At 30.8% G+C, this 26,466-nt stretch overlaps 1 protein-coding gene across 1 annotated transcript; it reads right to left on the reverse strand.

Moving 5' to 3' along the window:
• Positions 1-328: 328 nt before the first annotated feature.
• Positions 329-26,220, reverse strand: LOC136983461 (osteoclast-stimulating factor 1-like). Its single transcript, XM_067280211.1, has 9 exons — positions 26,084-26,220; positions 25,964-26,021; positions 23,458-23,504; positions 23,195-23,312; positions 23,017-23,108; positions 22,443-22,562; positions 14,411-14,489; positions 9,829-9,930; positions 329-482 (listed from the first exon to the last, which is right to left on the reverse strand). Exons 2-9 carry the CDS (start codon positions 26,010-26,012, stop codon positions 433-435), a joined length of 657 nt encoding a protein of 218 aa, XP_067136312.1. The 5' UTR covers positions 26,013-26,021; positions 26,084-26,220; the 3' UTR covers positions 329-432.
• Between the last annotated feature and the right edge of the window lie 246 nt (positions 26,221-26,466).

The following is a 26,466-nucleotide window of genomic DNA, read 5'->3' on the forward strand; positions in this document are numbered from 1 at the left end:
AAATGAATTTCCTCGTTGTTAAATTTCAAATCGTTTTATTAATATAGATGATTACAAAAGACATTTCTAAGATGTCAACGATTAAAATATAACATCTTTTTAGGAAATTTATCTTCCTGTTATCTCCAAATCTTTAAAATACAAAGTTAATTTACTTAATTTTTGCAGTTTTCTCAAGTAACATTACAGTAACAATTCCTAACTGTAATATATTAACTCTTAAGTCAATGAATTTTCTTTTCTTTTTTGTTTTTAAAAGTGGAATGTTGAAAACTTTATATTTAACGTCATATAATTTTCAATATTTTTTTAAAAATACAAGAAATAGTTATTTTGTAATAAATTGCCTTTATAAAATATTTTTTTTCTAACAAATCTTTAGTACAAACCTTAGAAAAACCAATATAATAAAACCTTTTAATGTTAACAATATTAATCAGAATCTTCAGAATCGCCATAATCCTCAACAGCGGACGAAACAGCTGAAAAACAAAGTGAAATAATCACATCTACAGAAATATGTAACAACTTATATAATTATAATAAATGTAATCAATATATATTATAAAAGTAAGTGTACAATGTGCCTGCCGCTAAAACTCAAAAACGAGTCCCAGTACGATCGAGGGAGTTATATGGTGTGGTAGCCCTCTATCCCCCATCCATGATGAACGTTCCCGTTTTTACCTGAAGGGCGTGCTGTTGAAGATATAAGGGCTGGAAGGGCTCTAGAAATTTCCCACTGACCAGTTTTCCAGTACTCCTAAGCATTGGGAAGCATGCCAACGCTTAGGACTACTGGAAAACGACAATTGCAAGAAGCCTCAATCACAGCCTCAGCTGAACAAATCAGAGACTTATTCGCCATAATTCTAACACGTAACCCATCGAATCCAAAACAGCTATGGGACTCCTTCAAAGAGAGTATGAGTGATGACTTACTGTACCAAATCCGACAAGCTCATCCAGAACTGGCCATCGAATTCAACGACGACATCTTCAATGAAACACTCATTCGACTAGAAGATAAATGTTTAGCAATAAAAAACCAGACCTTAGTACAACTCGGGATGCCAGCACCACGAAAAGATGCTTTCAGTGTGCTAAACTTCGAAATTACAAAGGAAAAAAACTACAACATCAACGAACTACTTCAATACACTGTTCACAACAAACCACTCCTCTATGACAATCAAAAAAAATTTACAACGTTATCGTGGACCGGATCGACAACAACACCGGCGGAATTATTTACTTGGACGCACCAGGCGGTACCGGGAAAACGTTTCTAATAAATCTATTGCTGGCGGAAATACGTGCTAAACAACATATCGCACTTGCACCGACATCATCCGGCATTGCAGCCACACTTATGGAAGGAGGACAAACTGCCCATTCGGCCCTACAACTACCGTTGAATATAGCCGAAGAACAATTCCCGGTATGTAAAATCTCAAGAGGATCTGGACGGGGTGAACTTCTAAAACAAGCTAAAATTATCTTCTGGGACGAATGCACAATGGCGCACAAAAATCAAGCCATGGACAGAACATTACAAGACTCGCGAGGAAACTCCGAAGTGATGGGAGAAGCTCTACTCGTACTCTCGGGAGATTTTCGACAAACACTTCCAGTTATCCCCAATTCAACACCAGCAGACGAGATCAATGCATGCTTAAAAACTCACATCTCTGGCCACACATACAAATACTGCGACTAACAAAAAATATGAGAGTTGAACTCTCGAAAGATGAAACAACAGCACATTTTGCTCAAAAACTTTTACAAATAGGAGAAGGCACATATCCCACTGACCAGACGACCGGACTCATTGAACTCAACGGTGATTTTTGCAACATAGCCACTACCGAAAACGAACTCGTCGACCAAATTTATCCAAACATTGTTCACAACTATACCAATCCGGAGTGGCTATTTCAAAGGGCAATTTTGGCAATTAAAAATAATATTGTCGACGATATCAACTTTAATATTCAAAAGAAAATTCCCGGTGAGGAGAGAATATACAAATCGATCGACACGACGGTAAACGTTGAAGAAAGTGTCAACTTCCCTACAGAATTTTTTAAACTGTTTGCACGTACCAGGAATGCCAATACACTGCCTTTGACTGAAAATTGGATCTCCGATCATACTACTCAGAAATCTGAACTCACCAAAACTATGTAATGGAACGAGGATGATCGTCAAACAGCTATCGAATAACATCATCGAAGCCGAACTTATGACTGAAAAGGACAAAGGACACACAGTATTTATCCCTAGAATACCACTGATCTCTACCGAACTGCCATTCCAATTTAAAAGACTAATTTCCAATCAAATTAGCCTATAGTTTTACAATTAACAAAGCGCAAGGACACACTTTAATACATTGCGGCATCAACCTCAAAGACTCCCGTTTCTCTCACGGTCAACTATACCTAGCTTGTAAAATATGTACTGTGCCTGTACATATATACTTCGGATAACAAAACGAAAAATGTTTATAAACAAGTATTGTAAATAGTTAAATATGTTTTCAATAAAATTTTTTTACCTCATATTTTAAAGTTTATCCTTTTATTCCAACTACCACACAATTTCATATAAACTCCCAGAGCGAAGCCGGGTACCCCGGCTAGTCATTTTATAATCATACCTGCCGAGGCCAAACCCACGACCGATATATATTTAGATTTCTATTATTATCTGCAATGAACTCCTTGATTTTACGCAGGCAGTATTAGAACAATATGTCTCGTAGCAAGGAACACAATTATAATATGTTTCTTGATAGTGACTACTTAACAAATTATATGTATAAAAATCGATAATTAATGCATAAATATTCAAACTTAAGCCAATATTCAGTAAAAGTGAGAAGAAAATCAAAGTAAATTTCAATCATTAATGATTTATTGTAGATTTTTATTTTGTGAGAATAAAGACTAATAACAGCAACTCTTACGTTACAATAAAATAATGATAATGATAGTTTATTGGCATATTAAAAATACATGCCATGGTCTGGCCTCTCTCAGACAACCTTAGTTTTTTTTTTTTTTTTTTGTGGTTTTAGGCCCTTTACCGCTCTGAGAGCACAAAAAGGCCAAACAACCTTAGTTAGTAGAGAAAACAATAACAATGATGCAACTTGAACACAAATTATATGGTGTATTTTCTCGGACACATGGCAAATTTCATCACTAATTTTTCTTCAGTTGATACGTGTATTAAGTTTTGTACACGTTTCGGGCTGTTGACGCCCCTCTTCAGCCAACTTTAAATCACAGATTTTGCAAACATAAAATTGTTTTAAAACCTCTCTGTACATTAATTAATTTTTTATCATCTAGTCGATCTTTTTTCATCGAAGCCAGCGGTTCTATTGTACAAACGAATTCTTATTGGTTTTGTTGCGTATGACTCTATTCATTTACATAGTGATGTGGTAGATGGGCCACCTCGTGGCAATCTTCTGTTTATAGGCATTAATTTTTATTTTATTATTTTACATAAAAATAATTTACTTAGTTCCAATTTATAATATGCTGAGCCAATTTTCGTTTACTTTTATACTAAAGTTTTTATTTATACATTTCTTACTTTTTATAATTTCAATGCTTTCTTTAAACTTTCTTTTATATGTTTCTTTTTCTTTATGAAGGATTTCCACATTATCTTTATCTATTTTGCAACCGTTTAGAGTACAATGGTCATGAAAAACGGAATTTATTCTATGATATTTTAAGTCGGCTATATGTTCTTTTAATCTGACTCCCAATTTTCTTTTTGTTTCTCCTATATAGTGCTTATTATTATTACAAGTACAAGGGATCTTATATACTACGTTTTTAGTTTCAGTTATTGCTTGTTGTTTTTTCAATGGGTTGAGGTGTTTTAATCTGTTAGACAGTTTTTGGTATGACGGTGCAAGTTTAAAGTCTAGTTTTTTGATTTCTTTGTTAATTTCTTCGTATAGGCCTTTGATATATGGGAAAGCAGTATACTTCGTATTATTTGCTTGTTCATTGTTATGTGGTATTTTTGGAGTATTTAATTTAATTTCCCATTTATTTAATAGTCGTTGCGGGTAGCCCGCTAAAAGAAATTTCTTTTTTAATTCAGCTATGTCCTTATGTATATATATCTTTTGACTTGTTCTATGTTTAATCTTAGAATATTCCATTTTAAATGTATTATATTTGATATGCAGTGGTATATTAGATTGATATCTTATTGTTATGTTTCCCGAACTTGGCTTCTTGAATGCTCGAAATTCTAAACTCTGTTTTAATCTTTTTATTGTGATATCCAAATAGTTAATTTCTTGACTGGTTTCTTCTTCTACTTCTACTTGAATTTTATTGCTTCGTGTGTTATTGATTTGTTTTTTAATTCCTTCTATTGCGATTTCTGCTTTATATAGATTAAAACAGAGTTTAGAATTTCGAGCATTCAAGAAGCCAAGTTCGGGAAACATAACAATAAGATATCAATCTAATATACCACTGCATATCAAATATAATACATTTAAAATGGAATATTCTAAGATTAAACATAGAACAAGTCAAAAGTTATATATACATAAGGACATAGCTGAATTAAAAAAGAAATTTCTTTTAGCGGGCTACCCGCAACGACTATTAAATAAATGGGAAATTAAATTAAATACTCCAAAAATACCACATAACAATGAACAAGCAAATAATACGAAGTATACTGCTTTCCCATATATCAAAGGCCTATACGAAGAAATTAACAAAGAAATCAAAAAACTAGACTTTAAACTTGCACCGTCATACCAAAAACTGTCTAACAGATTAAAACACCTCAACCCATTGAAAAAACAACAAGCAATAACTGAAACTAAAAACGTAGTATATAAGATCCCTTGTACTTGTAATAATAATAAGCACTATATAGGAGAAACAAAAAGAAAATTGGGAGTCAGATTAAAAGAACATATAGCCGACTTAAAATATCATAGAATAAATTCCGTTTTTCATGACCATTGTACTCTAAACGGTTGCAAAATAGATAAAGATAATGTGGAAATCCTTCATAAAGAAAAAGAAACATATAAAAGAAAGTTTAAAGAAAGCATTGAAATTATAAAAAGTAAGAAATGTATAAATAAAAACTTTAGTATAAAAGTAAACGAAAATTGGCTCAGCATATTATAAATTGGAACTAAGTAAATTATTTTTATGTAAAATAATAAAATAAAAATTAATGCCTATAAACAGAAGATTGCCACGAGGTGGCCCATCTACCACATCACTATGTAAATGAATAGAGTCATACGCAACAAAACCAATAAGAATTCGTTTGTACAATAGAACCGCTGGCTTCGATGAAAAAAGATCGACTAGATGATAAAAAATTAATTAATGTACAGAGAGGTTTTAAAACAATTTTATGTTTGCAAAATCTGTGATTTAAAGTTGGCTGAAGAGGGGCGTCAACAGCCCGAAACGTGTACAAAACTTAATACACGTATCAACTGAAGAAAAATTAGTGATGAAATTTGCCATGTGTCCGAGAAAATACACCATATAGTTTGTGTTCAAGTTGCAGAATAAGCACCGGCACGGTTTCATAAATACTACAATGATACAATGAACCATTTTATGCAAAATGTACATTAATGCTACCTCAATTCTTAGGAATGTTATGTTAAGGTGTTTTTACCTCCTTAACATAACATCCTAAGAAGTTTCTTTTCTTAATAGAATTTAAATACCTTTAACAAATTAAAAGTTTTTCAGATATAAATCCTTATTACCATTACAGTAGAAAATTACTCTAAAAGCTTTCTTTCTGAGCTACTTTATATATAGATTTATTTATTTATTCAGATAATGGAAATTTCTACTTCAAAAATATTTATTCTAGTAAAAATGTTTGACTTTATCATTTATTGACATTTGATATCTTCTTATTCATATGTAAAGAGTGGAAATGAAAGAATTATATTTTAAAAATTTTGTTAATATATAAGAATAATAATATAATTAAATTCAATAAATTACACAGAAAATGAAATAAGAACTAAATAAAATGTTAACGATTTTCAAATTAAAAAAAGTATTTGCAGAATAATATTAGTTAAAGAATATTATTTTGCAAGAGATTGCAAGAACAGAGGAGATTGTTGCAAATAGCCTAATCTCAAAACATTTAAAAAAAAATTTTTCCACATTGGAGTGTGCAGTCTTTTCCTTCTTATGACTTCTAAATCTATGTTGCTTGCAAGTAATTCTTGATCCTCAGTTCTGTGGTTAGTGATCTTCCTGTAGAACTCTGAGAATTTTGTGTGGCAAAAATCCTTGTTTGTATCTACACTTGTTTTATTAGGTGAGGAGAGAGAAAACACTTCAAGTTTACATTTATAAAAAATAAAATATTTTAATTACTCTCTCACCATCAAAATTTGATTTACTTTAAGTTTACACAATTAAGTTTGACTTACTGAAGGTCTTCAGTAGAAGTTAACACTTAGTACTAGGTCTTTGTAATTAAAGTACCTCTATTCAACACACAGTCGAGAGAGATTTGAATGTCCAAATGCAATCAAATCTGTATGATAACATTTTGGGACATGTGAAAGACATTTACATAAAAAACATTAGTACCAAAATTATCATTGAGGCTAGCATTTTTATGTCATATCTTATTTAAAAGTTTCATTAATGCAAATGTTTTCCTGTTTCGACATTAGCAAATAAACTTTATTGACGTTGTTATCAAATGTACGAGCATTTTGCTCACTATGTTTCGTGTTCTTTTTGTATTTGGTGTGTGTTTGTGCTTAATATGAAGAAAAACTACATATTTGTGTGGAATGCTTGATTCATGAATGTTGTTGTTTTTGTTGTTATCATGGTAATGATGTATATGCATATGAAACTTGGTTGAAATATTGGTTTTCATTGAAATCAATGCATAGTTACTTAGAACAATTGATTTCTCACGTGTGTAATTAATATATGAATCTGTGTTTAAATGTTTTCGATTATGTGGAATATATAAATATATATATTGAATATATTTTAATATTACTTTTTTTACTGTATGATGTAAATGCTATTATTAAGGTATGGGAATATTAGATTTCTATATAATGTTTGCTGTTTGAAACAATAGAAGAGAACACTATAAATACAACAAACATCTTATACATACATTAAATTGTGATAACCTAACCAGTTTTATAATTTAAGGTTTATCCATGTTCCACAGATGCTTTATTACTTGGGCAAGTTCTGTGAATTTACTTATGTTTTCAACATAACAAATATTTTATATGTGGTGTTTTCTTTGAATGAATAAGTCTATAGATGCATGTGGTTTTATTTTGTCAATGACTATAATCGGTGGCATAGCTACATACTAAGCATCTGGAGCAAGTAGAATCAATGCACCCCTTGTTCCTCGGAGGCTTGCGAAATTTATTTTGAACATTTAATTTAAAAACATACTAACATAAGAAAACTTCAAAATTGTTTTCTCGCTTTTTCGTTTGCAAAACGGTCAATCCCTTTTTTCAGATCAAGTTGACAAGCTATTGTTTTTTCAGTTGATGTAGTCAGGGCGGATCTAGATTTTTCGGGGCCTAGGGCTTATTGAATCCAATGGGGACCCATTTTTTGTTAATACAAATAATACTATAAATTAATATTAATAATAATATAATAATGATAACTATTTTTTACTATACGATAAATGTTCATTGTTAATGAAAAAGTATTAAAAATTTATGATGATAATTCAATTTTTGTGTACCCTTGACACTTGGGGACCCAAGGCTTAAGCCCTATTAGTCCCTATGTAGATCCGTCCCTGGATATAGTAACCAGAGTTAAGACGGTGTTGTGACATGCTTCTTAAATAAGTTTTGATTAATTTTAGTTTTGAAAAACTTTGTTCTGCTGTTGTTGTGGTCGCCCGTAAAGTTAAAAAACTGAGGCATGCTGCAATAATGTTGGAGAACCTATTTGAGGCTGTGATGTAAAACAAAAGTAGTTCAGCAATTTCGCTTATTAGAAGTAATTTCTTTTACCTGACTATAAAAACACATTTTAAATCAAAGCAGTTGAGATCCAAAACTAGGCGACTGTCGAAGGGATATGCTGATTGTAACAACTCTGATTGTTCCAGAATATTTTTATCAGATGACGCGACAAGATATGCAGGCGATAAGCACTTGAAAAGTGTACATAATTGTCGAATGGATTCAAATCTAATTGTTAATTAATTGATTAATTATTAAATCCAAAATTTTTTACAAATGTTTTTACAAGTTTTTATTTTGCCCTTTCTAACTTGGCGCCTTCATGATTCGTGCACCTGGAGCAGTTTGCTCCAACTGCTCCACGGTAGCTACGCCTCTGACTGTAATATCTAGTATGTTATGATGGATAATTTTATTTGTAATTATTGCTTTGTAACAGTTATTTTGTATAAATTGATAATATTATCTAAAATGTATTTTGCAGAATAGTATCTGAGTACATAATACTTTTTATATAACTAAGTTTTTACTGTGTTATATGTTTATTATTTGATTATATTTCTGTAAATAATCTGTATGAGCTAGCAGCTTGCATCCTGCAATGCTATATTGTTTTTGCCATTAAGTAACACTTTCTCTAAGTATCACATGCGTATGCACATGTATAAAAATACCACCTATCAATGAATCACTAAAGTAAATGAAATAAAAAATGATGTCATTATAATCACATATAGCATTGTCAAACTCAAACATCTTTATATGTAATCAACTAAAGATCAATCTAAGATTTGAGAACAAAGTACACACTTAAAAAACTTTTCAGACAATATCAAGAATTTTTAATATCTAATACTAATTAACAATGACAGAATAGTTCCCTCATTGAGAAAATAACAATTAAATAATTTTTTAAGCTCATAAAATTTTTTTTAAAATTAAGATTTATATTAAATTCAATTTGAAATTTCAAAAATTAAACAAAAATATGACAAACTGAATTGTACAGATTAAAAAAAAATTTATATATTGAAATAAAGTTTGTAAATTATTTAAAATTTAAACAAGAAATTGTTTTACGCCATTATAAATCTTCTTTATAGAATTCTTTTCATTTGGAGAGAAATTTACATCATACTAAAATTTTAATACCTTGTTTGCATTTCAGTTTTTTTTTCATATACAGAAAAAGTTTTAAATAAATAATAAATGCAATTATACTGTAATATTTATCAGGTATTTCCATATTTTCTCAGCTGTAATATACATTTTTCTTATCTCCTTTTGCTTGTGTGGAATAGAATCTCTTACAATTGATGACATTTTACATTTGCAGTCCAAAACAAAAAGCAATTATTGCAAGTAGACCGCACGATGAATCGTGAACTAATATTGAATGTTTTCACGGTATATTGCTCAATAATTGTATCATTTCATATGAGCTTTGATAATAACAAGCATTTAATTCTGTTTTTAACATTTAAAATTCAGGTTAATGTTATCATAGAATATTAAAAGTTATTGTATTTGCAAAAGAGCATGGAAACAGAACTATTGAATATTAGTAATATTTTTCTTTTATTCAACAAACTTTCTAGCATTATTTATTTAAAAACTTTTCAATACCCATAAATTTATGACTAGATTACTCACAATTTTCATTTCAATTATGTTTATTATTATTATTAATTATTATCAATAATTATGAGATTAATGTCATTATAAAGTATTAGCATATTTTTAAAATTGATTTAAATAATACTTTGTTAAAATTTTAGCATGTAAAATAATAAGTAAATAATGCTTACAGTTTCTATTGGCATATGGTTTAAGTATAGAAGCTGTGAGTGGATCTTTTGCCAAGTCAAATGGTGTTTTGTTTTCAATATTTCTCAAATTTGGATCAGCACCTTTCAATAATATAAAATTATTATACATAAAATGAATAAATTGAGTTCAATATATATAAAATCAGATTTGATATACAGTAGAGCATCGTTTATCCGACTTAATTGGGGACTGGGGTTGATCGAATAACTGAAAAGTCGGATAACCGAAAATTATGAAAAAATACATTATTAGTATAGTGTATTAGGCCTGGTTTAAATACTAGCTTCCCTTTCATGGTCGAGCCAGTGCTGCCAGCTAAAACATGCAAAACTTTAACAAAAATAATATTAAAGTAGCCGAGACATAACCAAATATTGTAGCACCACATCACTAGCGGACATTTGAATTTGCCGACTAGAATGCGGTCGGTTAACCGATAAGTCGGTTAATCGGGGGTCGGATAATTGATGCTCTACTGTAATTTAATTTATATATAATTTTGCATAATGTTATCAGAATATTTAAATTTTCAATTATATTATTTTTACTACATTAATTCTGTGTTTATAAAAACAGAATTAATGTAGTAAAAATAATATAATTGAAAATTTAAATATTCTGATAACATTTGCTAATTATATTTGAAAATAAATTTTACTAATAACTCATTTAAGCATTCTGAAAAGTAATATACTTAGCTAATATGTACAAAAGAATCAAGATAACTAAATTAATTTACATCTAATATAAACATTAAAATTATTGATAGATGAATACTATGTAGGCAGTTATTTTCAACCTCCAATGGTCTATAAAATAAAGACAATTGTAAATAACAAAATAAATTTATTACCAAAAGTTAGGTACAAACATGGTTACTTTTCGACATAATCACCGTAAAGATTGAGGCGTTTGTCATATCTGTGGACAAGCTTTGTAATCCCCTCTTCATAGCCAGTGACTTGAGATGGGCCTAACGTTGTTTTGAAGATCGTCATTAGTCTCGAACCTCTGTCGTCCTAGCCACGTTTTCGGTTCGGGAAAGAGGTGGAAGTCGTTCGGCACAAAATTGGGGCTATATGCTGGGCGTTTGAAAAGTCCTTCACACCTTTAATGTGTGAAGACTTCTACCTCTTTCCTGAACCGAAAACGTGGCTAGAAGGGCAGAGGTTTGAGACTAACGACGATCTTCAAAACAATGTTAAGGTCCATCTCGAGTCACTGGCGACAACATTCTATGAAGAGGTGATTGGAAAGCTCGTCCACGATACGACAAATGCCTCAAAATTCACTGTGATTATGTCATAAAGTAAACTTTTGGTAATAAATTCATTTTGTTATACACATTTGTCTTTGTTTTAGGGACCATCAGAAGTTGAAAAACACTACCCTTGTATAATAAAATAAATTTGATTTATTTTAAATTAATAATTTTAAAATGTAGAGGGAGGAGAAAATATACAAACAGCAAACTCAGAAAATTATGTCACTGAAAACAACTAACACTGAAAACATGAAGCATTTTCTTTTATTTAGTATTTTTTTATAACCATGATGTTTTCACAATTCAAAATTAAATGAGATTGCAAAATTTATAAATTGTTTATTATTATTATCCATATCTAATTACAGTAAAACTCCAATTATCTTAATGCTGATTATCTGGATTGCTCTCCAACTTTGTTAAAACATAAGTAGGCATATATATATATATACATATATATATACACTGTATATGTATGAAAAGTATTTTTTTCCTAATTGTAGAAAATAAACTATATTCATTTGTAGATATATTTCCATGTTTAATATATTGGGCATGTTCCCTAGTAAAGCTGCTCAAAGCTACTTTGTTAAAAGACAGTTAAGCTATTTATGCTTTAAGTTAGCCACTGTTGTGTTGAATGTAGTGGGTTCACAAGTGCTGAAAACCAAAGTTAAGATGGCTGCCACCATAAATTATATACATATTATGTACTGTACCTGAAATGAAAATTGTGACTTACAAAAATCTATTTTAGTTTAAAATAGACTTTTATCAGAAAAATTAGAAATGCAATTTTCCATATAATCTTCTATTCTGACACAAACATCTTCAGATTTATTAGTAGTAGCAATATGCACACGTTTTATTGTTGTTGTTTACCATATAGGTAAAAATTTTGCATTGTTTCTGATTAAACACTTTTCCAAAACTCAATCTTGCATTTTTATGCAATATTGTATTTTGTTGACTGGCTGCCTCTGATATTTTATAGTCTCGGCAACAATTCTGCATTGATCCCGATTAAACATTTTTATTTGTACTAAACAATGTGTACAAAGAGCCAAACAATAATGCTGAGTAGCTAAGGCCGTGGTGCCCAACCTTTAGTCTATCTTGAGCAAATTAAGAATTTAAAAATTTTAGATGAGCCACACATAAGACGACAACCTTTTCTTTTGAAAAAATCAGCAACAATAGGTAAAAGAAAACAATAATATTACACTACTACTGTTTATTACTACTAGTAATCTACTACAAATTAAATACAATACTAGTAATCTACTACAAGATATTAAATACAATACAAGACAAACAAACCTTATTAATAATCAATGTGAAGACTGACATTGCATCTCTTCAGCCAGTTTTATTATACTCTGGTACTGTACATAAGGTATTATAGCAAAAGTCATAGAATCCTGAATCTGAACTTTGAGCATCTGAATACGCTCATTTGTTATTGTCGATCTGAACTTTGATTTTGCAATCTTTTGCGACATTTCAGAAATATTAATATTGACAAATGGATTTAAAATGAATGAAATGATTGGATGAATTTTACAAAAATCAAAAAATCTAATTTTAAAATTATTTTTAAGTTCAACGAGATTTTTAGAATATTTATCTGATTTAATTTCCTTATATTTATGAATATATTTCTCTAAATTTGGAAAATGGCTGAAGTTACATTCTTTAATTTGGGATATCCACAAATTTAATTTTGTCTGAAATATATTTACACTTCCTATTAATTAAAAAAGAGTTCTTTGTTTTCCCTGAAGTTCAAGATTGAGTTTATTCATTTTGGTTGTTATATTGGTAAGAAAGGATAAATCTGACAACCAGCCATGATCATTTCTGGATTCTACAAACAGTTTTATCTCTAGTAGAAGCTCTACAAATCATTGTAGGACTTTTCCTTCACTAATCCATCTAACTTCAGAATGTAACTTTAAAGTTCCATAGTCAGCATTTTGAATAATCTGCTCTGAAGCGGTCTGGCTCGAATAGAATTTACAATTTTTAGAACAACTTTCATGATTTGTTCATAATGCAACACTTTCATATGTAATGCCTGTTGAATGATGCAGTGATAATGAAGAAAATTTGGAAACACAGTATCATTCTTACATAATTTGATGAAGCCAACACCAGAACCAATCATGGCAGGTGCTCCATTGGTTGTTATGGATACAAGCAGCTTACTAGAAACGTGCCCATTATTTGCACCCAATTATATACACATACCTAATGGGATGTTTGGATAAGAAAAAAATGACTATTTTAAGCAATAATCCAATTATCTAGATAGTCTGAATATTCAGATGACCCAAGGTCCCAATTAATTTGGATAATTGAAGATTTACTGTATTATATTTAAAATATAATATATTTTCTCACATAAAATATAACAAATATAATTATTATGTAAATTTACTACATGAAATTACATTTTTATTTAGTAAATTATAATTATTTAGTTTATTATAAATTATAATATAATTTTTTCATATCTTCTGTATTTTTTATATAAAAAACAAAATTTCCAAACATTTGTCATATACAATACATAAATTATTGAAATACAGTCGACTCTGCATAAGTCAACACCCGGATAACTCGTCACTCGTGGGTTACGTAGTCAGTTTTTGTGGTCCCGGCCGACTTACATAGGCATTAATGTTATTAACCTTAAGAAACTCGGTTTACTCAACATTGTTTAACTTGTCACCATTGGATAAATCAACACACTTTTTCTTTTTCACACTTTTTAAAATTCTGATAAGTCGACTCCCCCTGAAAAATGAGTTCACACCACACAGCTTATTGCACAGTGTGAACTCATTTTTTCAGGAGGGGAGTCGACTTATCAGAATTTTAAAAAGTGTGAAAAAGAAAAAGTGTGTTGATTTATCCAATGGTGACAAGTTAAACAATGTCGAGTAAACCGAGTTTCTTAAGGTTAATAACATTAATGCCTATGTAAGTCGGCCGGGACCACAAAAACTGACTACGTAACCCACGAGTGACGAGTTATCTGGGTGTCGACTTATGCAGAGTCGACTGTAAATACATTTGCATAATAATTATAAAATTATAATTGAAAAATATAATAAAAAGGCTGATATTAAACATTCCAATAAAATTTTGCATTGAACACAATATTAAAATGAACAATATTCTTCAACAGTATAAATAATATGATTAAAATAAAAAAATGGCTGAGAACTGACAGCCAGTCATAAAATTACAATTACCTCAGATAAAAACTTAATAAATATATAGATACATACCAGAATCTAATAATACTTTAACAATATTACTATGGCCTTTCCATGCTGCTGAATGCAATGGAGTATCCATCAATTTATTCTAATAAATAAAGCTTTCATTAGTAATTTTCATTTCCAGCAATTTTAAAATTTAACCTTTAACGTTACTATAATATTTAATTTTACACAATACTTGAATGCAGAATATTTTTATTATAAACAAGATTTACAGACAGTCCTCAGGTTATGTAAATATATCATTCCATAACCACTATCATACTTCCCAACCTTTAGAATGGGGAATAATGGGATGCTGGTAGAAAAATTCTGACATAAAAAGCAAACATTTTCTTTATTAACATTGATATTACACAATGTTTATATTAAATATCTTTAATAAACAAAACTTAATATTATCTCTGCATATGATATCTTATAAAGCTATTGCAATAAACACTGTCAAGAATATGGCAATAGCTTTGTACTCTTTAACATCAAAATTTAAGAATGATCAAATATTATATGGGACATATCATAAATCTACAATTGATATCAAGCAGTTTTTAGACTTTTGCTGCAATTATTAAGGACAATAATTTTTCTGGTTATTTATTTCCTATCTCTGTCTTTTTCTTATCATAATGAATATCTTTTCCTTTTGCCACACAGTAATGCAGAGGAAGCCCTGCAATGCTATGTGGTAAAATCATCATCAGCCTTACTATTTTACAATGATTACAAATCTTTGTAAAATAATAAGAATGATAATGGTTCTTTACTTGAGAAAGTTTATACCATACGTCTGCATATTTCTAAGTGATGAATCAGATGTTTCAACTTTTTGGGTGGCAAAACTGTTTCACTGCTCCATAATTTTGTATAACTGTAAAAATAACTTGTTTCCTTCCGCTGATGAGTCAACCATAATTGATTTAATGTCCAACACATTGGCACTAAAGTTTCCAAACTGGAAGATGCAATTTATCTTATTTGCCATTTAAAATTATCACAATCAAACTGAAATGTCATTCTGATTTTCTTCAGTCATTTGTAATAAAATACATACAATGTCTTTGGCGTATATATTGTGTTAGATTTGTTAAATGAAGTATTTATGTGACAACAAATTCTTTAAAACTGCTGATGAAAGGGAAAAGCAGCTTATCCACTGACAAAGTGTACAAAACGCTGCTAGTCGGTGCCAAATGCTGATGTTTGGCAACTATGCACTATATAAGTCAAATTTCCCATTCATAACTTAGCCTAGCCTATCTTAGACAGCCTACCCTTACATAGTCCATGTCTTGTTGCAAACATAAAATATAAGATATAATCTGTATAATTGTGTTAAATGTACAGTACTCAATGATAGCCAACTGAACCTATTTATTAGAGGCAGATGATTGGGATGAGGCAGTGAGCTGGGGATTATAAAAAAAAAAAAAAAACAGGTGAACTAAATAAAGAACATTATTTTTGATCTGTAAGACTAAATATCTGCAACCATATTTTCCAGTATAATAAGTCCTGTTAATATATATTAAGTACTAGTATACAAAATAAATTTAAGATAGAAAGGACACAAAGGCATAATAATTATTGGGGATTATCAATATCAGACTCTTCAGGAGGAAGGCTGAACAATAAGCTTATCACTAGAACCAGGTGATGTAATGTCTGGTTGATGACTAATCAATTTTCTTCAAAAATCTATCAAGAGAGATTTGGTTGGCAGATCTTTTCTTCTCTTCAAATAGTTTTTTTACAATAAACAACACTGTCTTTTACTGTTCTTTGCAATTTAAAAATGAAAGATATGTTGGATTCATTTTTTCAAACTTTGATTATAAACTGTTTTGGTTCAAGCTCTGTTTCTAAACCTTTGTGCTTTTCTTCTGCAACTTTTGAAGCTTCCAATTCAGTAAGATCGGTATTGAATAACTGCTAAGAATAAGAATCAATTCTCTTCCAATTCCATATCCAGCTGCTTTGCAAGTGTTACAATCTTTTAGCTCACATCTTCAAACGTATCATACTTCTTGAAATCAGGGAATCAAAAACAAACTGTGGACACACTTTTTTCCATACACTTTGCACATACATTTTGGTGACATCATCCTATGTCTTTGCAATATTCCTTATTGCATGGTAAATATTATATCACTTCTTAGATTGGTGCCAATTTTGTGTCTAGTGCTTCAATTCCAAATGTTCTTCTTAAATAATACACTTTGAACTTGGTAATCATTTCCTGGTCCATTGGCTGCAGCAATGCTGAGTGTTAGGAGGGAGATACACTACTTTTACATTTGGACTGGCAGTATTGCTTTCATCATTTTCTTTAATGCCTGTGGATTTTCTGAGTGGTGCATGAGAAGAGGCTTAGGCTTATAAGTTCTAGATGCATTTCCCCCACATAATAGCATTATTCTAATTTTTGGATGCCTTATGCCCAGACATTGTTTTCTCCTCTAATGAAACATACATTTGAAATTGCATTTTATTATAAAAGAGGCTTGTTTCATCAACATTAAAAATGTGATTTAGCAAGTAAATGATTAAATGTTTTGTAGCCACACAAAATATTTTTTGGCACTTGCAGCCTCTTCTGAATTTGCACACTACGAAAACAAGCATGATTTTTAAATCATGAAAACTATCCATTTCTTGCAGCTAACAACTGCATTCTTCTAGGAATTTTTCCTTAACCTATTTATGCCAAATGTCCTATATGTAAGATGCTTAATTAATTCAGTTTACTATAACTTCATTCTTTAATCCATAAATGGGAGCGACTAATTCGCTTCTAGGGCAGACAAATAAATAATTTGTATGGAAAAAATCAGTCATTGTTTTTGTAATTCTTACAGAATTAACATCAGAAACCTTGATTTTTTTTAGATTTTCTTACGTTTTGTGATCTCATGAACTTTCAGGTAAAATAATTTACTTATATAACTGATTTTAAGCATATTTTCTATATAAATATCTATGTAAAATTATGCAGAAATAACTAATCTTAATACACTCCCAAAATTATATTTGCATGATGGGCTGAAACTTTGATATCCTGTATGTAGGACATAATAAAATTTGTATGGAGTGAAATAAGAGTTATTGCATACAATGTGTGTGTGTAATATGTATAAAGGGATGGACTGAATAATTTTTAATCAAATACTGAAGAATTATTCAGATATTTAGATGTTACTGTTACTGAAAACCTAATATTTGGCTGAATATCAGCCGATTTATTAGGAATGGCATGAAAACAACAGGCTTAATGTAAAGTGGAGGGCAGCATCTCATATTAAATAATGATGTTGATAATATATATTAATCAAATCCAAATATATTCTTCAAATATAAATGATAAATTATAATTCATGAAAGATGAACCTGCTTTGTTTCTAATTATTTCAATTTTATCAGTTTCCACATTGAAGAATGTAAACTTTGGACCATCAGTAGAGAAAAAAGTAGAATATCTATCAACTTTTCTTACTAAAGAAAACAAAAGTATAGGATTAGTATTGTGTGAAGTGTTGTGCACTAAATCTATTTAGTGTCATTTTGTCTTCTTCTTACAATACCATATCTTTGAGATCTTGTTCTCCCTCTTTACAATGAAGAATCAACCTCTTGGTGGACAACTTTGGGTGGTGTTTATAATGTTTTGTTAGTGTTGTTTGTGTTTTTTTTGAAGATATTCTAATTCAATGTGTGCAATGTATAACTAACTCCAAAGTCTATGAGTATTGGGGTAACATGTGTTCACTGCTTTAAATGTGTATTTTGCATTGAGCTGTGATGTTAACATTGCGTTAATAATAATAATTATTATGTTGGGTTAAGTGAGATATACTCGGTTAACACCAATGGCTGTGTACTATGCCGAACCAAAGTCAAGGCATAGTAACCAAAACAGAAATTAAAGAAGTGTATCAGTGTGTGTGTCTGTATTCAGGAATTTTCTCACAATATGACATGTATTCAATATAGTGGCCTTCTGTAGTGTGATGTATGTGTTTCTATTCAATTGTAATGTGCCCAGGCTTTTGTGTAGTGTGTGTGGCATGACACCTGTAGAGGAGAGAACAACAGGTACAATAAGCACCCTATCCATCCTCCACAGATGCCTTATTTCCTGGGCGAGTTCTGTGTACTTGCTAATTTTTTCAGTGCATGCGTTTTGTATATTGTGAGTGTTTGGAATGGATATGTCTATAATGTATGTGATTTTATTGTGTTTGTCAATGAGTGTGATGTCTGGTCTGTTGTGGTAAATTGTTTTATCTGTGATTATGGCTCTGTCGTAGTACATTTTGTGCGTGTTGTTTTCCAATACTGTCTGTGGAATGTATTTGTAATATGGTTCGTGGATGTCTACTAATTTGTGTTTCGTTGCAAGCTCTTGGTGTATTATATTTGCTACTTGATTATGTCTGTGTAAATAATCTGTCTGTGCCAAGAGCTTGCAACCAGAGGTGATGTGTTGTATAGTTTCTGGCATGATGTGACATTTTCTGCATGTGTCATTTGTGAGTGTTGCATCTTTGAGTATGTGTTTTCTGTAGTTTTTAGTATTTATGACCTGATCCTGTATGGCGATCATGAATCCTTCCGTCTCCCCAAAGAGGCATCCCCGAGCAAACTGTTTGACGCAGTTTTGTCAACAAAATCCTGGGCCAGATCATAAGGATGCCTGCCATGGAGTGCCTTTCGAGCCCACGATTGCTTAATGGTGTCTATGCTTTTTATATGTTATATTGTGTCCATATGATGTGAGTGTAAGTTTAATGGTGTGTTCTTTGAGTCTGCTAGAGTTACTGCTTTATGTAACTGTGATGTTTCTTGTTTTTTATAGAAAAACTCTCGCAGTGACTGTATTTGTTTGTAGTGAAGGTTAACTATGTCAATCAGGCCGCGTCCACCATCTTTACGTGGAAGGGTTAATCTTTCTGTGGCAGTTTTAGGATGATGTTGTTTATGCTTAGTAAGTGTTGTTCTTGTTTTCCTTTGGAGTTGCTCAAGAGCTGTGTGAGCCCAATGTATAACTCCAAAAGAATATGTAAGTACTGGGATGACATATGTGTTTATTGATTTAACTGTGTTCTGAGAATAGCATTTAACCTACTTTGGTATTCTTTAATTAATCTTTGCTTTATTTGTGTAGTTTCTGTTAGTTTGGCCTGTTGGAATCCTAAATACTTGTAGAACTCGCCCTCTTCCATGGATTCAATAACGTCTCCATTTCCAAGTGCAAAATCTTCTTTCTTCAGGATTCCTTTTTCTATGTGAACTGTTTTGCATTTATCTAGGCCAAATTCCATTTGTATGTCCTTGGTGTATGAATGTGTGATTTGTAGGAGTTGATGAAGTTGTTTTTGTGTGGATGCATAAAGTTTTATGTCATCCATGTACATGAGATGTGACAGTGTATACTGTGTTGTTTTTTCATGTCTGATATTGTAACCATATTGCGTGTTGTTTAACATGTTGGATAATGGGTTCAGGACTAAGCAGAACCAGAGAGGACTCAAGGAATCTCCTTGAAAAATTCCTCACCTAATAAAGATTTGGTTTGTTTGTATGGAAGTGTTATGAACCCTGAGATGTAGTGTTGTTCTCCAGTGCTGCATAGTGTTTTGGAAGAATGCAATGAGTGATGGATGTATTTTGTACATGTGTAGAATATGTAGCAGCCAACTGTGTGGAACACTGTCGAATGCTTTTCTGTAGTCTATATATGCCATGTGTATGTTTCTGTGTTGTTTGTGTGCTTGCCGTAGAATGACTGAATCTATGAGTAACTGTTCTTTGCATACCCTGTGATTTCTACGGCAACCTTTTTGTTGTTCCGTTAGAATGTCGTGTTCTTCAATATGTTTGTATATTTTGTTTGCGATACAGGATGTCAATAATTTGTAGAGTGTTGGAAGACATGTAATTGGTCTGTATTGTGTGGGGTCTGTGGTATTGTTGTTTTTAGGTTTCATGTAGGTGATGCCCTGAGTAAGAAAATTTGGCATGTCTTGTGGATTGATGATGATGTGTGTTAGATGTTTAGCTAGTTCCTGGTGCAGTGATGTAAACTTTTTGTACCAGAAATTGTGAATGTTGTCTACACCAGGTGTCTTCCAGTTGTGTGTTCTGTTAACAGTGTATTGGAAATCATGTATGTTTATTTCAGCACAGGGCATAGTTGGTATGTTGTGCAAGTTTCTGTTCTCCTCCTCGATCCAGCCTGCATCAGCATTGTGCGTGACAGCACTGGACCAAAGAGAAGACCAATATGTTGTGTGTTCTGTTGGTGTGCCACTGTGCTGTGTATCAGTGTTTGCTTTGTTATTAATTTGAGTTTTATTTAAAAGAGTTTTTCATTGTTTGTAAATAATTTATTTTGTTTTCGTAGTGTACATGTTTTGTATCGTTTGAGTCTACGTGCTTTGGCAGCAAGTTTTTGTTTTAGTGTATCAATGTATTCTGTGATGCGTGTGTTGTGACGTTCATGTTTTGTGTGTGTTTTTATTTTCTTGAAAATGTTTTTGAGCTGTTTCCTTAATTTGGGTGTTATGTTGTTTTTAGTGTATTGTGTCAGCCTGCCTAATTGCTGTCTAATGTCATTTATTTGTGTTTCTATTCTTCTCTGCCAGGCAGCCTTGTGATAGAATTGTGTTTTCTGTGTATTTGTCTGTGATTGTACTTTCAGTCCATGGTATGTCACTACTGTGACTGCCCCAGCATAAACTAATGTATGAATGTCTAAGAGTGTAGAAATTGAATGAATGTAGTCTGGTAGTAAGTGAGTGTTTACATAATTTAGTGTTTTTGCTACTTTCTTTGACGTGTTGATTTTTGGTATTCGCAGTCTTTGTGTGGGATCTGTGTCTGTATATTTAGTGAGTGTTTCCTGAAATATAAGTGAGAGCGTATTAACTAAATCCATGTCCATGTTATCAGTGATGGATGAGGAAGTGTCTGTAGTATCATTAGTGGTAATAGTTGTATGTGTGTTATTATCAATGCTTGTTGCTGGATTATCCTGACAGGTTACACGATCTTCATTAATGTTAGATGTTTCCGTCTGTTGATGTATTTGATCAGCAACCTGTTGTTTGATAAGTTCAAGTGTTGTTTGTGGAATACGGTTGTTGTGTATAATTGTTCTTTTTTGATCAACAACCCTTTGTTTGGTGACAGTGAGATGAGGATACTGTTGTGTGAATCTATGGTGTAGTTGTTGTCTGTATGCTGTCATGTTTGTTTCGAGTTTTGTGATCGTGTAGTAAGTACGGATGATAAACTCGTTCATTTCTACAGTCCATTTCATCCGTTGGCGTGGTTTTCCAGCCTTTGTAGTCTGTGGATGCATTGCCACAGAAACACCAAGGCTGGGTTGGTTCATCATATCTGTTGAAGGCATTGCAGTAGCCATGCTTGGGCCGGTGCTGCTTTTGCCACCAGCCTATTTACCTGCTTTTACCTAGCACTAGGTAATATATTTAAACGTTATAAATGTATTAACCAAGGGAGACTGTGGCCTATTTTTCGAACGTGAGCCTCTGCCTAACCCACGAACACGGACCTTGTTAACCCGGGTGATGTTCGAGCCGGTATCACACTTTGATCTGGTTATTACCATAATACATATCTCCACAGAATGCAGGTGTGGTCACTCTTAGCTTCATTTCTCCCCATAGACCTTACTGGCATGGGTGTCCCTACCAGGAGCTTGTGCTCCAGCCTGCATTGCCCTATGGATCAGTAAAATTACTGGGCTCTCCCACCACGACCAGGTGGTGACCCCGGGAGAGTAATTATTATTATTATTATTATTAACACAATGTTAACATCTGCAAGGATACTTTTTGCTTAATTATCATTATCATACTTTAGACTTTTATACCTTTCATACCTTACACACAAAATAATATAAATAATGTATGAATGCTAATATTCACTATAAAAACTAAAATATTTTTATAAATTTGACAAATTTTTAATTTTCTTATATAATTTTAAATATGAAAATTTATAATAAAATTCTTACTTGAACATTAATTTCAATTGAAGGTACTTTTAATAATTCATTTACACATTCTAAATAACCAGCATGTGCAGCCCAATGGAGTGCAGTACATCCAGCTTTGTCTAATCCATTGACAGACACCTAAAATTAGCATTAAGGTTTCTGTTTATAATTGAAATTAGCAGATGTAATAATAGAGCCTTGCTTTTATAATGTAATTAGATGCTGGTAAACAATTATTAAGTAAGACTGTCATAACATCACAAAAATATAATTGTCATGTTTACCAACATCTCTGTTATAAACCAAAGTTACTGTATGTTCCCAGATAAAGTTTTAATGCCACAGAGAGAGGATAACTAAAATATATAATATTTAAATATCAAAGATAAGAAGTCGGGATACAAAACTACTGACTCTAACTTTCACTTTTCAGTTTTCAAATCTGTAACTCTATAAACGTTTAAAATGTATTAATAATAATAAATGCTAAAATTGATAAAACTGCATAAATAATACAGTAAATACATATAATACATTAACGTCAAAAAATAAAGTAAATTTTATTGTACGAAAGTAATTTTTTAAAACCTACTTTGTTTAGTAAATGTTCTTGTAGTAAGTGCAAAGCTCCTCTTTTTGCTGCTTCGTGTAACGGATGTAATATTTCTTCGGTATTATCCTCGACTGAAAAATATATTAATTTTTTATTTATGAATAATTAAGAAATACCTAAAATAAATTTTTTAAAAGGAAAACATTTATTTTATTACCATAATTACTTGGTATTAATCCTGTATTTTTACCACATTTTGCTTTCCACCAATTAGAATCAGTTAACATATCTAAAATATAAAGTGTGTCTCCTTCCTCAAAGGATAATTCATCTGGCTAATTCAAATAAGTTATGAAATTGTAAGAGGATTAAAATATAAAATAAATATACATTCTTTTATGAAATACAATGAAAAATGAATGATAAATAAAGAATGATTATAAATTATAGCTTGTAACTTTCCAAAATGTATATATTTACCTGTTGGGCCACATAATTATATAGGGCCTTCACTACTTTCACATGACCTAAATATTAAAAAAAAAAATACAATTTATTTATCTCATAAATGTATTTAATTTATAAGATTACAAATCTTTTATTTTACAATAAAAATTTTTCAGTCAAGGATAATACAGAAGAAATATTATATCCGTAACATGAAGCAGCAAAAAGAGGAGCTTTGCACTTACTATAAGAACACTGGATTATGCAAAAGTACTTTGATAAAAGTACTTTTGCTTAATCCTACTGCACATTTTAACTATAGTAACATGGCCTATTAGAAAAATTTACATAATAGAATTCTAAATAACACTTAAGTTGTGCATGCCTGCTATATAGCATAGTAAACATATTAAATAACCATATTTAAATACTTTAATAATACATAGTTTGACAATTAAGTATCATATCTTCATCCATTAAAAAAGAATGTCATACAGCAGTCAATCTAATTTCTTCCTTCTAGAAACACATTCACATAGTTCGTAAACATGATCACATTAAAGATTTTTTCTATTACGTAAGTCAGTAAGTCTCGACCCCTTTGAGCTAATGGCACACTCAAAAATTGCCATGCCGAGCCAGTATCCGATCAAAGATGCTCTTATATGTACAAATAAAAAGCAATGTTAAAGATCTTCTCTTTTTTATATATAAAAATATAATATTAAAGTAGAGAAATTATTCTTTGAAATTTTATGACACTCTATGATTTACAAATAAAGCTATGAAGATTATTTCTTAAATTAAATCTTTCTAATAGTTCTACAACCAAGTACAAAAATCTATAGGTTTTCAAGATTACTTAAGAGGTTGTAAACTTGTACTTGGTCTTAAAACTCTTCTCTTCAGCAAATTAAAGGTGCTTTTAATCAAAAAATGCATACTAAGTAAGAGATATACATATAATAAAATGTCACCAGTACGTATAATAAACATTATTAAAAATCCATTTAAATACAATATTTTGAATCTAAAAGAACAAGTAAAGAACTTTGTACTTGATGTATATGTCTATCTTTAAGATAGACATATACATCAAGTACAAAGGCTTTACTTGTACAACTCAAATAAAAAGTACACACATAAATTTGTGTATATATTTCTTTTTATATAGAAAAAGGAAATAAGAATATAAGTCAAACAGAAAAAATAACCAACCTGGATCACCATATTTTAAAAAACATTGTTACACTCTTTTTTTTAATGGATATTTTATGTCTGTGTTAATATTAGACGGTAAAAGAACTAATGCCATAAACCTGCTAAAGAGGTTTCTTTGGGTACAAAACGCACAAACAGAACGTACAGCCGAAAATAAAGATAGTTTGTTTTGACTTTTGACTAAATTCTCCTCTATTTGCTAATCAGAAACTGCACCAGTATAATAAGTCCTATTAATAAACGAGGTCCGAGTAGACAGGTACACACAGAAATTTATGAGTAAGGACAGAGGTAAAAACAATTAAAAGCTACACATATCTTAAACAGTGAAAGTATGCTTTTTAGATTATTTTCACTGATCATAGACATTATTTTTTTGATAAATATACAAAAATATACATTTATATATATATAAAGACTCACTCTAATATGAGAGCATTGTGTGGCTAATAAGACTTTAACCACAGTTATGAATAAACAGTTTAATTCTTATAGAATAATTATATAATTCAGAAAAATTAAAGTTTAATAATATCAATAATTCTTACAATTTAACTAAATTTGTATGCTTTTCCTCCTTATCTGCATTTTATAAGGAAAATTAACTACGGAAAAGACATCAAAGTACAACTACGAGACGGCCAACAGTCCGCCACCGTCACGTACGACTAACGCACTAGCTTTTTTAAATAAGTACAAAATTCCGACTCTTACTCTCCACATTGATTCAGAACGTAAGAATATTCCCTAATCTTTTGCTTAATTGGACAATATTATATAATTAAATTGGACAATAAAAACACTTAAAAGTGTTTTTATTGTCCAATTTGTCAGGAACATATACAGGACAAGGTATTACAAATGGTTCTTAATCATTGTTTTAATTTTCTAGCTGTTTAATAAATAACCATTTAAAATTTGTAAACTTTTATTTATAACTAATTATAAATAAGCTTTTAAAAAGATAAACAAAAACTGATATGTAATTATATATTATTGTGTAACATAACACCAGTTACTTTTAGATTGTATTATAAAGTATGGGTATTTAATTTAATACTATAGAAATTTCACAAGTTACATAATTGTAACAATAAACCTTTAAAGATTCACTAACAGAATCTTCAATTTTTTTAATTTTTAACAGCACAAGATGGTATTTTATGTCATTTAACCTTCTTTACGAATCTTGACCAAAATGAGTAATGAAACGATCAATACGATCGATCGATCGATCGTTTCATTTAATATTGACAGTATCGATCATTTCAATTTATCTTAGTATTTAGGTAAAAAATATAAGAGAAATGGTATTTACCGGGTTTAGGAACAGGCTTGGGAGGAGCCGGTCGGGCAGGAACCGACATTTTTCAGTTCTACAGACAACGAAAGTGATTTAATACACGATCGATTCGGATTATCGAAATTGATTACTTACGATGTCAATTTCTAGGACAGTCGATGGCTAAACACATAAATTCGTGATACAAATCGCAGGACGGACATTACTCGCTACTTCCTCTCCACTAATTTCTTTTCCGATCCGAGGAAATAAGCTTCTAATACCAATTAAACCTATTTTAAATTAATATTTATACATTTTTAATTATTCAAAAGTGATATTTAAAAATCCATTTCGTATCTTTTACAGTTTTTTTTAAATCAAAAGTCGGATGGTTTTAAAGTTTAAATTATGTAATTTTGCATTGGTCAAAAAATACAAAAACTAATAAAAACGTACAAAAAGTAGAATTATTTTTCATATTAATTTAAGTTTCTTGCTATTATTAATATGGCGACGGGAAACTGGATCGTCCACGC

The sequence above is a fragment of the Centruroides vittatus genome, unplaced genomic scaffold, assembly GCF_030686945.1.
Source record: "Centruroides vittatus isolate TY-2023 unplaced genomic scaffold, ASM3068694v2 contig_882, whole genome shotgun sequence".
Lineage (NCBI taxonomy): Eukaryota > Metazoa > Arthropoda > Arachnida > Scorpiones > Buthidae > Centruroides > Centruroides vittatus.